This window comes from Belonocnema kinseyi, chromosome 2 (genome assembly GCF_010883055.1).
Source record: "Belonocnema kinseyi isolate 2016_QV_RU_SX_M_011 chromosome 2, B_treatae_v1, whole genome shotgun sequence".
In the NCBI taxonomy this organism is placed as follows: domain Eukaryota; kingdom Metazoa; phylum Arthropoda; class Insecta; order Hymenoptera; family Cynipidae; genus Belonocnema; species Belonocnema kinseyi.
Window position 1 is genome coordinate 35,557,845 of NC_046658.1, and position 14,662 is coordinate 35,572,506.

At 34.2% G+C, this 14,662-nt stretch overlaps 1 protein-coding gene across 2 annotated transcripts in view; it reads left to right on the forward strand.

Moving 5' to 3' along the window:
• The first annotated feature begins 1,057 nt into the window (after positions 1-1,057).
• Positions 1,058-14,662, forward strand: part of LOC117167570 (kazrin) — a 182,226-nt gene continuing 168,621 nt past the window's right edge. For both annotated transcript variants that reach the window (XM_033352604.1, XM_033352605.1), the window contains exons 1-2: positions 1,058-1,208; positions 13,402-13,514. In XM_033352604.1, the coding sequence (XP_033208495.1) occupies positions 1,115-1,208; positions 13,402-13,514 (207 nt within the window). In that variant the 5' untranslated portion in view covers positions 1,058-1,114. The remainder of the gene's footprint in view (positions 1,209-13,401; positions 13,515-14,662) is intronic.

Genomic DNA, 14,662 nt, shown 5'->3' on the forward strand with positions numbered 1-14,662 from the left:
GATCATTAGATTTATCCGATCAGAGCCCAGTCAGCCCCCGACTGGGGTTTTGACATGAATTTTTCCCAGCGAATCTCCGAACATCGCACGGTTAGGCTCCAAAAAAACAAACATAGCCCGGCCAGTCCCCAACCAGAAACCTTGTTACTGTAAAACTTCTTATTTCGAAGAATTTCGGATCATACGGGGGGGGGGGGGCATTTCCTAGTTGACCGGGAGTGTACGTATCGATTTAAAATCAAATACACTTTTTCGGATCCCAATGCCACCCTAGCGATTAATGTGTGTGCAGAGTGAACATGCTTGTATGTCGTGTAAGATAAGTCTTAATTCATTTGGACTTATCAGCATTATTGCTTCCTGAAAGTTTTAAACTTTCCAAATATATGTATATATATGACCGGCTACTAAAAAAGGGGCGTAGCGCCTAAAACTCAAGTTTTAGTTTCCGTTCTTTGGAACCGGGCAAATACACAGTTGTAACTAGAGATTTAACATTTTATGATGCATATGAAATAATACGTGTTCATTTTAAGAACATTGTCTACAGCTACGATCGGAAAAATAGGCTTAAGCCCTTCTTTCAAGACAATAGGTGGACTTAAATCTATAGATTTAAGTCTAAAACGGGCCTAAAATATTTTGCAAGAAGAACATGCTGCAACGAAAGCTAGATTTTTTTCGATGTGTTCGAAACATTTGTTACAAAATCCTGAATAAAATTGAGATCTGTCTTGATGAACGAAAAATGTTACTAATTTTTTTTTTTCATGTAAAATATAGTTTCTTTCATTTTAATTTTCTGGATGAACAAGTTTAAAAGGCGAGCAATTTCTTCCGGTTTATAGAAAGTTTGAATACCTATGTTCTACACAGATCATTGACACAAGTTATTCTAAGAGACATTTATAATTTATTTCTAACATTATAATTATTGATATTATAAGGCTGGTACTATCTTATGTAGAACACAATCCTTTACTGGCCAAACAGCAGAAAGTTTGCCAGTTAGTGTATTTTAACAACAGAAAACAAAATGTAACCCTTCCAGATGGCTTTACTTCTTCCGGAAACATCTCATGGGTGAAAGGTTCTTTTGAGAGAAAAATACAATATGAGCACAGTCGTTGAAAACGGCGTGGGTGCCTCGAAGTCTCGCGGCGTGTTTTCTAGAGCTTTCGCAAAGAAAGCGCAACCTCTCGAAGAAGGTGAGTCTCGGCTAAAAGGTGAAGGTTAAAGTAGCTAAGAATTGTTTGTCTTGATTAGCTCTGGGGCTGTTTACTCTCTGTCTCTTTTTCTTCCTGGCGCTTGCAATAGAAAAAGAACTGCATAAATTTCCTCTATAAGACTTCATATAGTAGAGCTAACTACTTTGATAAACTGTATATATATATTTGGAGAAAATATATTATATTGAGTTTACGTAACTGCAAAATGGCTAATATGAATAAATACACGGAAATTTGTAAAGGAATGCAAGTTAATTCTTTCTCAGTTTATTTTCCTCTCTTCTGTATATTTCTACAAAATTTTCATAACTTTTAAGCATTGTGAGAATCTCTTATGATAATAAATAAAATAAAGCATAAAAGCAAATGATGGTAGCTTAATATCGAACTAGGGTAAAGGGCTGGGTTGTGAACCGGGTTTTGATTTTGGGCTCTAACTTTTCACAGAATAAAAATATCGAATAATCCAAGATACCGTTAGAAAGGTAAGCATAAAACGCGATTTTTGGCTCTTGAAAAAAAGTGGCTGGGTTTCCAACCATATGGCAAATCCCAATAAAAGTAAAAAAATACGAGGTAAAACACCCATAATTTTATAATATATAAACCCATAACCCAGCCCCACCAGAGGTTCTCAACCCAGCCATGAAGCCATTTTGGAAACGTTAAAAACAACCGCGCTTCCAATAAAAAAAAAACTGTTCGCAATCGATTTTCAAACACGATGTCTGTAGCTGTTACAAGCAATACGTCTGTACACTTGGGTGTAACCACAAAAACTGAGTCATGTCAAAAGACAAACTTGACAGTCGAAAGATTGGCGATATGTCAATTAGGGAAAGAAAAATAAGTAATGGTTCACAACCCAGCCCTCTCCCCTACTTTGTGTTTGGTTCATCTAACTTCTCTCTATTTCTATCTTAAGCTGTGTCTGCGTATACCGAAACAACGAAGTATTTGTACCAAAATTTTGGTACGCCTAGCCACGGCTTTTCTCTTATTACTCATTGTACTGATTGGGCTTGTTTCTTTTGTTTGCATACACATTTATGGGTATTAAAATGTATGTAGTTATTACGCAGTTGGAGAGGTATTTTTATGTTATATTATTCTATAAGTTGGGTTGCCCTTTAGCACTCAATATTTTTAATTTGTAAACGATTAGACATATACGACACTTGAAATTATAGAAATCGTGATCTTCTCACATTAAAAATAATGTCCTATTGAAAATAATGCACTCTCCTGTACCTCTTTCATTCAAATAGCAGGAGATTTTCTTTTTCTTTTGTAGAGTATCGGGCTTACATTTCAAACTAATTACATAAATATTAAGGAATGAAAGAATTTTTCATCTTAAAATTTTTTACGTTATAAAACTAAAAAACTGAAAAACTTTGTTTTTTGTCCCAAAATGTCAGAATGATAAGGAATATATATTCGGGATTAATAATTAAAATATTTTCCAAAGCACGAGAATTCACTATGAATACAGGAATTAATCTAAATAGATTTTATTGAAAAACTTGTATCATAAACAGTTATTATTACTTGAAACTAATTAAATTTAATTCAAAAATAAGCCTAAAATTGATCATTTCTTTACAAAATTAAGGCTCTAAAATGACCCCCAAACATTTTTTTGTGGAAGGTCTTCATTTCTGATAAATGGAAAGCAACCCCAATAATGATTAATCTAAATGAAACTTCGTGATAAAAACTATCAAAAATTTTAAATACTCCTTTGACAATTTTATTAATAATTTTTTTATTTTTTATTTCTTTACAGCAACGAGAACAACTGTTTAGGGACTGTGTTATGAACTATTTTAGTGTTTAAATTACGATCAAATGATACGTTTTTATGTTTAGAGGCCAATATTACCTCAAAATATTGGGTTTTTTTCATTTGTATTATGTTTAGGGGGTTTTCCTCCATAAAATCTAAATTATTTCAAGGACTGATCGAGGTTTGTAGATATGAATTGGTACGTTATAAAAATTGATAAATGAAAACATTATTTTATATAAAATGACAAAAATAAATGGGAGCTTTAAAACATTGTTTTTCAATTTTAAAAAAGCTGGAAATCTTTATTTTACTAGCAAGTAAAAAACCCAGTTAACTTTTCAAAAATGTAAAAATGTTGATTTCTAATTGGTACCCTATTTTTCACTCTAAAATGTACACGGAAAAAATAAGTTTCATAAAGTTTATGGAACTAATTCAAGAGTAGCAGATATATAAGACAGTTTAGTGAATGTCAGAATGGTCTGGTTACACGATGTGATAACCTATTTATACTAGATGTATAAAACGTTTTAATCGCATTTAACATCCGAGACGATATAACATCTACTAGCGCGCAGGCTATACACTCTAATCAGAAGTTCCGGAAAATGTAAATTGGAGTGGATGCAAAAACTCTTAGAATCATTTAACGGCAAACAAATCTTTTTTATCTTATTTCATTCAAAACTTTTACTCGGGTGAACCCGGTTATACATCATAGCCACAGACTAAATCAAATGACTGATGAGATTAGGATGTTATAAGACAATCCAATACAATGCTTGCAACCTCTGCCCTAATGTTGTAGGTATACAAATACAAGTGGCCGCGAGCGTTGGAGGTGACAACAGTCACCTCTGGATGCTTCCTTAGAGTTACCATATACCACTCCACAGGTTTTTACTCGCAAGTATTTGCAATTCTATTTCCTCGAAAGGAATGAAAAAGCGAATCAGGATTTTTAAAGGATTGCTCAGAAAATGAGCTTGAAATAAAAAAAAAATATGAACCAAAACTAAAATTTACAATTGACAGTCTCTAAATTCGTTTTCAGAAAGACAATAACTCTTCAAATCTCTTAAGAAATTTAAAAAAAACTATGTACTCAAAATGATTCAATAACATGTATTTCAACAACACAACCGCCCCTACGTCCCACTGGGAGCAACTACCATCTCACGGTCAACAAACCATCTCACGGTCGTGAGACGTGGCTATAAGTGTAATTTACCATGGTTCTGGTGGGAGCCGGTGCAGTTTTAGATGACGGTAAATTCCAGTAGGCCCAGGCATGCGGTGGTTGTTTAACCCACACTCTGTAAGGTCAGATCTTCATGGCTATACTAAATGATTGAATTTACCGGACAATCGGACCTGTGTCCACTACCTATCAAAGACCTGGATTGATTACCGGAAAGCTTTAAATTCAACCTCCCGTAAATTTATAATCTGTCTGTTGGAAAGCTCAAAGATTCATCCGCACATCGTGTGGTGCATAGAGAGATTGATACCGCTTTGGAAAACATGATTTACTATTTCATCTGGAAAACATCGTGTGACAATTAACAACGTCACCTTTCAGAAAGGTGTCTTTTAGGGTGACACCATGAGCCCACTCCTCTTTTGCCCCTCACATTATTGTCGCCACTATCTCTCACACTTCGCTATTCCGAAGGGTACTTTTCTGGAAAACCTGTATTTTACATAGATAATCTTAACGTATATGCTAAAAATAAAAAGCAACTACGCCTAGATATAAGCATTGTCGACAAAATATTCTCAGGAGATTGGAATGGAGTTTGGGTTAGAAAAATGCACCAAGGTTGATTTGAAGCAAGGAAAACTTGGTAGCATCTCCGAAGAACCTGATCTCGTCGACGAAAGCGCTATACAAGACCGTGGCATATAAAAACGATACTCTCCGAAGCAGACACAAGTGTCTCATCTGGCAGATTTGGTATTTAAACTATCTGCGAGGTATACAGTATCTGCAACGAATATGCTTGCCATCCCGGTAATCCTCTATTCGTTTAGAGTGGTTCCATGGACGAAGGACGAGCTCAGATTCCTTTATATCTCAGATTCCTTCGAAATTTAAATATTTACACATGTCACCGGACACTTCAAAATCCCATTTAATTAGCATGGTGAAAATTTGGATTTTCGGAGAATTGAACTCATACTTCAGAGTTTGATAGAAACGTGTCAAGTTTTTTGTGGATTGAAGAGGAATGTCTAGAAAATAAAACCATACTAATAACTTTCATTTCAGCCGCACCCTTGCTCCCTTAAAGCACCCCAAATATGCTCCAATAATAAAAAATTACATTTTTACGGCAGTAAGAGTTGACTTGCCCTCTAGAGCGAAAATTTTTTGAAATGCATGTTTGGACCACTCTAGTAACCACGTCTCGACCGTGAGATAGGTGGTTACAGTCTGTGACGGACTCAGTACGATAATTCATTAAATGTATCGTGCACCTTGAGCACATGGAGTGACCCGAGGATGACCGTCTTTTGCATTTTCCCGGCAAGGGTATTAGCATGTTGATGACACGTGCTTATCAGGCCATTAACCAGTGAAAGCTCGGTACCTACAAGACCACCAATGATAAGGATGATTATCTTAACAGAATATTCCGAGTGTAACCTTCGCAACTTCCTTATAACGTCTTTATACTTCTCCTGCTTTGTATTCTCATTGCCTTTGTCTTTGTCAGCTGATGCCAAAAAGTATATGCGGCACTTCTCATTCTCGACAATTGTTTCGATTTCCCTAGGAGTGTTTAGAGGAACGGTATTAAGACTCCTCCTGCACCCTCTTAATACGGGCCTTCTGGAGTGAGGAATCGATATGGATAAGATTTGATGCATTTTGCTTACCCCTTTATTGAATTCAAGGCAAATGTTTCAGTAGACTCCTCCACCGCTTTGTATAAAGCGCTCCTTTGCCTGATTCTTCGTCTTCTTGATTGTTCTAAGAAGATGGTCTCGTCCATTTGCAATGCTGTTGTGAAGACATTCAAGATTCACTATTCCACGAGCACTCCGATGCTGCGAGATGCAGAGTCGCGCGACAGAAGACTTAAGGAGCATACTTTTGTTCATGTGCATAACCTTTTGTGTCTCGATATCAAGGGATCTGAGCTCGTCTCTCGTCCATGGAATCACTCCAAATGAATAGAGGACTACGGGATAGGCAAGCATGTTCGTTGCAGCTACTGTGTACCTCGCCGATAGTTTGGAATGCCAAAGCCAATAAGTTTTCCTCACTTCAAATCAACCTCGACTTATTTTTTAACTCAAACTCCATTTCAATCTCTTGTGAATATTCTTCGACAATCCCTAGATCTAGGTGCAGTTGGTTTTTATGTTCAGCATAGACCTTGAGACGGTCCGTTCTATTTTTATAATTGGAATTTAATAATAAAGCTACGGGCGAATATTTATATTGATATGCTCATGACTCAAAAGTGGACAGCCAGGTAGAGCTAAGGGATGATTTACGAAATCATTCAATCATACGATCGATTGCGCGCGCCATCAGCTAATATGTGGGGGTAGCGTGGGACCAATGCATTCTATAAATTGATTGCGATATCGGTACCGGGTTCTCTTCTTTGCTTCGCTTCAGTTATCAGGACTTCTTACTCGAGGGTTTACGAGGAGGGAGTCTTCCTTGGTTCACTGATCCACCTGTCCTTGAACGCAGCATTGTAATAGAATAAGCTTCATTCAAAAAGGACGCTGCCCTCTAATTACAAACTTCCGTCAACTAAACTATCCAAATTCATCAGAATTCGGATAGTTAGACGTAGGTTTTTGGGAATTTAGTTTTTTTTTAATGCATGATTGGAATGACTTTGCTCTCCACGTTTATGTGGAGACCTCCTTGTGCATGTTTGCATTTTAGTCTGGGGATTTAAAAAAAAATGAAAAAATAGTGTGCGCAACTTTTATTGTAACGACTTTGCACTTTATCTTGCGATAAAGAAACCTCGTTGTGCATGGTTGCGTTAGCTATTGAAATTTAAAAATAAAATAATTTAAAAATAAGTTTTGCTTATTTTCTTTTTGTAAAAAAAAAATCAGGTTCAAGTGTAATTGTTAAATGCGGATCCAATATGGTGGACGAAAGTACAAAAACGGCTAGATTTGAATCAATCTCGGTAAGAAAGGGGTTTTGAGGTCACTGAATCAGAATTTGAAGTCAAAATTCGAAAATTTTAAATGGCGTATATTTTTGTCCGCTATTCAAAATTGTTTAATTTTGACTTCACTTTCGGGTTCAGCGACTCTAAAAACCCTAGGATACAAATTTTAAGAATAACAAATTTTTCTGCCATTTTGGGTACTTTTTGTCGAATTCTGTCTGCCAACAAAGAAGTTAATATCCTATCAGTATTGAAATCAATGTATTTTGTTGGTTGCAATTTACTGGAAAGGATAAAGTAAAAGCAAGTTGAACAAATCTCTAGATCAAAATAAATATCTTTGAGATAAGTTTAAAATGCAACAGTATTATTACCAAACATTAATGAAATTTTTGGTATATGTAAGATCACTTATTAAAATCAACCAATTGCAGTAATCAAATGAAGAATAGAAATAAACACAAAGTCAATCCCCGGTTAGCAAGTAGTAGTAATGTTACAACCTTAAGATCATACATGTAAAATACGTGAGTGACCTTATGCTTACGATTTCCAGGCATTTTACAAAAGGGCCCTCCGGAATGGCAGAGGGCGAGAGATAGTGGAATGGTTCTTCATACCTCTTAATCCTTTCTTCGCCTCCTCGGTAGTGATAGGTGGGCAGTCTTCCTCAGGTGTTATGGGGGCATTGCGTAGCTCCTTGAAGCTTTTTATGTTCTTTGAGTCTTCTTTCAGTGGATGCTAAACTTCGCAGACTTCTCTTCTAAATACTTCGACCTCCTATAGTTTAGGCGGATGATCGATAGTAACTAGAGGGTCTTGGAAGAGTCGAGACGGGTCATAGAGAAACTATTGGTCTTCTCTGACCCACCTCTCATTCCGCTCTAGACTTTTCCTAGCGTCAGATGGTTCCCGTATTCTGTCAACAATGACTTGTTAAGTGTGTGATTACGGATCTGCAGTTCGCACGCGAACTGTCGAATCTTGACTTTGAAATTCCCACCATATGTTGTGTTGGATTTTTGCGAAAATCTCCACGAAGCTTGTCATCCAGTTAAGTTGAGAGAAACCTGGATGAGGCTCATCCATCCTTGTAAAATCCCGCGTGCAAGGATAAGGCTGCACGGTGTGAGAGGTCGCCCGGCATCCCAGAGTCACCGTCAAAACACCTTACCCAGGCGCCGTTCAGCTTTCGTCACGGTTGTTACGCCTTCGCTTGGGGATTAATTCAATCGGGACCACCCTTGACCAATCGTCCGCGACTGCTTGTTAAATATTGTAAGCATATTCAGCAGAAGCCCTTGGTACATGCTCTATTCTGAGGGGCTGTGCACTGAGAATTCCGAGAGTCAGATAGCCGACTATGGCTAACTACTTAGCGAGATCAATGGACAACTATAAAGACCGCTGAAGTTACTATTCCGTGATCACTGTGACTACTTTTTATACTACTTAGAAATACGTTAGCCTTTGGGAAATCCTACCTTGACTGAAGAGCCGCCACTCGCCACGGACGACTGCCGTTTGTCTCTTTTTCACTGAAATATAAATAAGTGAGAGTGAGGTATTAATTCAATAGAGAATAATTTAGAAAATAATTGTTATTTTTATCATATTTCACTTTATTTTTTTAAGAAGAGGAGCACAATATATTTATAATATTAAGTAGAGAAACACAGGCATTATATTCATAATAATAGAAAGAAAAATGCAGATATTTCATTTTTAGTTCAAAAGAACAAGTAATGAAAAAGAGTATAAACACTTTTACACGGTTCTATTGAGATGAATTCAAACCAAAGGAACGAAAACCATGAATGCTTCTCTGGATTTTGTATCTGGGATGTTTTAAACTTTTTTTATAAAATACAAAATTTTTACTGGAGCCGTTTTTGAAAGAAATCTATTTCTAATTTCTAAAAATCTAAATTGTTTTGCACACCAAGCAGAAAACAGCACAAATTTCAGATTTTCGAAATTCGGATTTTATATATTTTTATTTGCAGTGTCTCGAAAAAGGTTCGTAAGGCCAATTTTAGTTGATATTTTCATTTTTATGAAAAAAATGTTGCGGCACAATTCAGTATAAATTTTTTTTTTAATAAAAAATGGCGGTGCCAACTTCGTGGACATCGATGTGATCAAGCTGGGCCGGGCGACCGGCCGCGGCCCAGTCTTGCCAGCAAAGTTTGAACTCGCAAGATGAATTGAATCGTTAATGAGAGGTATTGTGTTTCTATTTGAAGTTGAATCGGTTTCGCGTTTTTGACACTGATTCAGAAACTTTAATGTTTAATGGTGTATGAGCTGCCTGCTGCCCTAACTACTGCCCTAACTACTGCCTGAACCTGCTTGTTTTTGTTTCATATTTAAGGGGTAAATTCCTACCATGATAACATTTATTTACCCCAAGTGCCAACATAAAAAATTTGTTTTTCAAAGTTATAATAAAAACATTGAAAAATGGAAAAACTCTTATTTCTTTTTCTCTTATTGTGGTTTAAAAAAATAAATAAATAATTATTGCCCTTAGTATGTATGTAATTCCATTAGAATGGGGACCAACTAAATTTTTACCGAAAAACATTTTCTTAAGGGTGAGCCACCCTCGAAACATCACGTATTATCCAGACATGCAAAAGACAGGTTTAATTTTCGAAAATTGCATCTTTAGAAAAAAACTCTAAACCCACCGTTACTATATGGTAATATGCTCGAGCTATATTAGCAGAGTTTAAGAGAGCGCCCACTTTTCAAATTTCTTTACAAAATTTCTTGATCAAAAAATGATGTGTGGATCAAATTGACCCAGTGTATTTTTCGAAGTTTAAAAAACACCCTCGCAACATGTACATCTAAAATCTTAAAAATTACAAGTTCCATTTCCCATATTTGCACTTTAAAAAAAACGACAAAATTCTTCTTTTTTCACGCTCCAATTATAAGCCGGATAAGACCGTTCGGAACGGTTTGTAACCATTCTAGCATAAAAAAATCATTTTTTAACATTTTTTAATTTTCAAATATCGAAAATCGAATTGGTCCTTTCTTAAACTCTTTTATATTAGTTATTTTCACTTCAATAAACAGCTAACTTCACTTCGTAGATTGCTGAGGGGAAAACAAGGGACCAAATGCATAGGATACAGTTCATTTTTGCCATATTTTGCCAATATCTTCGTAAAAGCTATTTTTTTCTATATAAGTGTATTTGAAATATAGTTTTTATTTTTTAATTACTATTTAATGAAATAAAAAAAGATAATATTTATTATTAATTACCAAGATATTACAGAAATAAAGGTTTGTTCTGTGCATTTAATCCATTGGTTTCCCCTCATCTTTTAACGAAGTGAAGTTAGCTAATGGTTGAACTGAAAATACCTAATTCATTTTTGGCGATTTTCAAGTATTGAATATCAAAACTAACATTTTTATCATTTTGGATGTATATGTAGTGAGGGCGTGGTTTAAAGATCTTTTTTCAAACGAAGTCGCTCAGTATATTATTCGGGGAATACAAAAATTTTTGTGTTTTTTAATTTTTAAGTATCGAAAATTAAATGTATAAAAAGGCAAGATATTTAATGATATTTAATTGGCAATTTAAAAAATGAAACCTGTCCTTTACATGTCTGGATAATGCGTGATGTGCAAGGGTAGCTAGACCCCTAAAAAATGTTATTCGGTGAAAATTAAGTAGGCTCCCTTCGCTTGCAAGTTTGAACGCGCCAATGCCGCTCGATAATATATTTATCCCGCGCTTTGCGCTCGATAATGATAATGATAATGATGATGGCGCATGCCTTTTAAAATAAAAGGTAAAAAAATCGACAAATGTAAGTTGGTGATTGTGAATTATTTTTTGTTAAAGCTACTTCGGCTTTAACGAAGACATTCTCATCACATGTCTCGTGCTAGGCACTCCGTTTTGTCTAAAATGTGAATTTTTCTACACTATGTGCAACACTATTTAATCCAATGTAAATTATATTTATTTCTGCACCTCGGGCTGGTACTGCTTATTTAGATATTGAAAAATATTGTAGAAATTTTATTTGTTATGATTACTTTAATATTTGCTCCTTGTTTTCCACTCATTTTTATTCTCAGCTACTATGAAACATGTATCATTATGATAAATTTATATTATTACAATTCATAATATGTATTATTATTATTGAAATATACATATTACCATTATCTTGGTTTAAAATTTTAAAAAGTACGCATCATATTAAAAACAACAACTTTGTTATTAAACATTTTAATGCAACTTGTGTCTTTTTTTCATAAATGTAATTTGTTTATTTTCAATATTACTTTTTACGATTTAAACCAAAAATATGCATCCTATCGTAAAGTGGCTTGAAGAAAATTTGTAGATATAATTTAGGCGCAAAATTTTATTAGTAAAAATGTTATTGTAGCTTGTGTCGTTTTTTCAAAAAGTTAATTTTTTTCATTTTGAATGTATTCTTAGATCAAGAGTTTATTACAAATTTGTAGATCTTTTTTTAATGCACAATTTTGTTGTCATTCATGTGTTTTCGTAGCTTGCATCATTTTTCCAAAGATTCGAGTTTTTTATTGTCAATGTTATTTGTCATAATTAAAAAAAACAAAGCATTCTATCAAAAAATGATTGATAGCAAATTTGTACATTTTTTTTTGTGAGCAATTTTTGGCTCTTTATTTGTTTCGAAGCTTGTATCTTTTGTGTAAAAATCTAATTTTTATATTTTTAATGTTGTTTTCTACGGATAAAGATAAAACTACGCGTCCTATGAAAAAGTGAATAATACAAAATTTGTAGATATTTTTTGTATGCGCAATTTTTATTGATTCATCTTTAATCGTATCTTGCATAGTTCGACCAAACAAACTAATTTTTTATTTTTAATTATTTTTTGTGCCGTCAAATTTGAATTTTCAGTTTTTCGAAAAAATTCGAAAAGTTTTTATGATAATCTTGTAGGGCCTTCAAAAATTAAAGTTTTTCTTTTCTTAGCTTATTTTCACAGCGTGCATTATTTAGCTTAACATTTTCATTTTCGTTTATTTTTTTATAATTTTGTGAGTGCTATAACTCTGACAATATTTATAATTACTAAAAATATCCTTACACAGAGTTTTTGAATTAAAATAATGTGGACTTAAGCATTTTCAAAATGCGCTCACTTTTTGAATTTGTATCCCAAACGGCTGGCTAACTAACTTGACCTTGAGCTTTCAAGACTTAAAGAGTATACCAAAGGCCAATCAAAAAGATTAATTTTTTGAAAAGTTATCGTGCTCGCATGCAGACATAAATACAGACACGTTCGTAAAAAAATTAATTGTTAATTTTTTTTAGTTGCTCCAATAACCTATGCAACATATATTTGAGCTTTAAAAATCGGTCAAGCCAATTTTGAGAAATTAACATTTTTTTATTTTTCATAATTTGTGTATAACTATTGTAAATTTTTTGTTTACGTTGGCACTTGAGGTAAATTAGGGCTGCAGTAATAGCTTTTGAGAAAAACGACGATAAATATGAAAAATCACAGAAAAATAGCACAATATGTAGTGGTGTAACCCTGCGACTAGTTACGGAGCAAGATGTTGGTCAAACCCCTATCTCTTTCCAACTTCTCGTGGGAGTCGGGGAAGAAACCCTGTGAATGATCACAGAAATAATGTTGGTCAAACCCCTACCCCTTTCCAACGTCTCTTGGGGGTCGGAAAGGCACGCCTGTGACAAGTCGCAGAAATAATGTTTGCACCTTTGTGACAACGCTACATATTGTGCTTTATTTCTGTGATTTTTCATATTCATGATTTTTATGGGGTTTTCAATGGTTTTTACCATGAAAATCAATTTTCGCGTATTTTCACTATCATTTTCGTAATCAGCGAGTCAAAATACATAGATATACGCAGTTTCAAATTATTCGGCGGTATGTACTATTCGGAACTTTATCCTAAATTAGTTGACTTGACAAAGTTTAAAAAAAAATTAATTAAAATACATTGCTGCTTTTGTAGCAACTAAATGTTTTGATATCCCTGCCAAATATTTTTTTCAGTACTTTAAGTAAACTGTAGGAATTACTTTCTTTAAAGTTTTCTATTTTCTTCCTTCTTTTCTCGGTGGTGGTTTGCAGAAATTTTGAGCTTTCGAAAATGAATTTTGAAGAATGTTTTTACTCAAGAACTGATTTAAAAATTTCTATTCTTTCAGCTTTGTCCAGCTTGAATCGGTTGAACAAGGACAGTGATGTACTTGTCCTCGATGAAGCCGTCACATCACACCCCACCCTGGCCTTAATGCGCCGCATAGTTGCAGATGCGCAGGTGAGTTTCACCCCAATTGATATACTTTGTTTTTCATAATACCACAATTTTCAGCGTGAGTTCCATCAGACTGAAAAATTAAATTATATGACTCTAAAGTGACGCAACTTCGAAAAATTGCGTTAAGAAAAGAGGTTTTAAACTAAATAAATTAAACTCTTAATTTTTAAAATCAAATTAAAATTTCAGAATTGATCTGAATAAGTAATTATATTTCTAGACTGTACTTCTTCACCTATCAAAAGTATTTTCGTTCATTTCAGAGATACAGAATTTTTTCTATTATCGAAAATAGCTTAGTGGGGCTTAGATCTTTTCAAGGACAGTTTTATCTCCGATAACATCGATCCAATATTCATAAATGACAGTTTATTGTATTCTTAAAAATATTAAGATATCTACCATTTTATTTAGTGAATTTTAATTATAATATTTAGCTATAACTTAGAGAAACATCCTCTTGGATTCAAAGGATGTTTCTTGACACCAGGGGGGTGACCAGGGATGTGCAGTTACACGTAACTGAGGGATTTTTTTACTTAAAATACCTCAGTGAAGTATTTTACGTAGAAAACAGGTAAAATACCTGGTAAAAACGTGCCAAGATGGCGGACCTGTGGAACTGCGTATAACCGCACTTTTTTAATTTCTGGTACTGGCATTTGTAAGAGTTTTTTTTCAGTGCCAATATTGTTCATAAAAAAATAAGATTAACAATTAAAGAGAAACCGAAGCAGAAAAACTCGGGGCTTCAATATATTTCATGGCATGATCTTAATTTAAAATGTCTACAAGTGATAATTGTAAATTATTGTTATTTTTGTTCATTTAAATACTTGTAATTAAAATGGATTTATATACATATTTTTCATTATTTTTATTTTGAAATTTTGGTCAATGTAATTCTTAATAAATACGTTGATGTTAAGTGTTTTTGTCTACTAGTCAAAAATCAATCTTTTTTTAATATTGGATTTGAAATTTTGAATATTAAAAAAGTAACGAGATAATTCTAAAAGAATGTGGTGCAGAAGAGTCGCTAGCATACACATGGGAAAGAAATCGGTTAAGATGGTTCGGACATGTTGAGAGGATGCCAAATGAACGACTAACGAAACAAGTGTATCAAGGTAAAGTAAATGGCAACG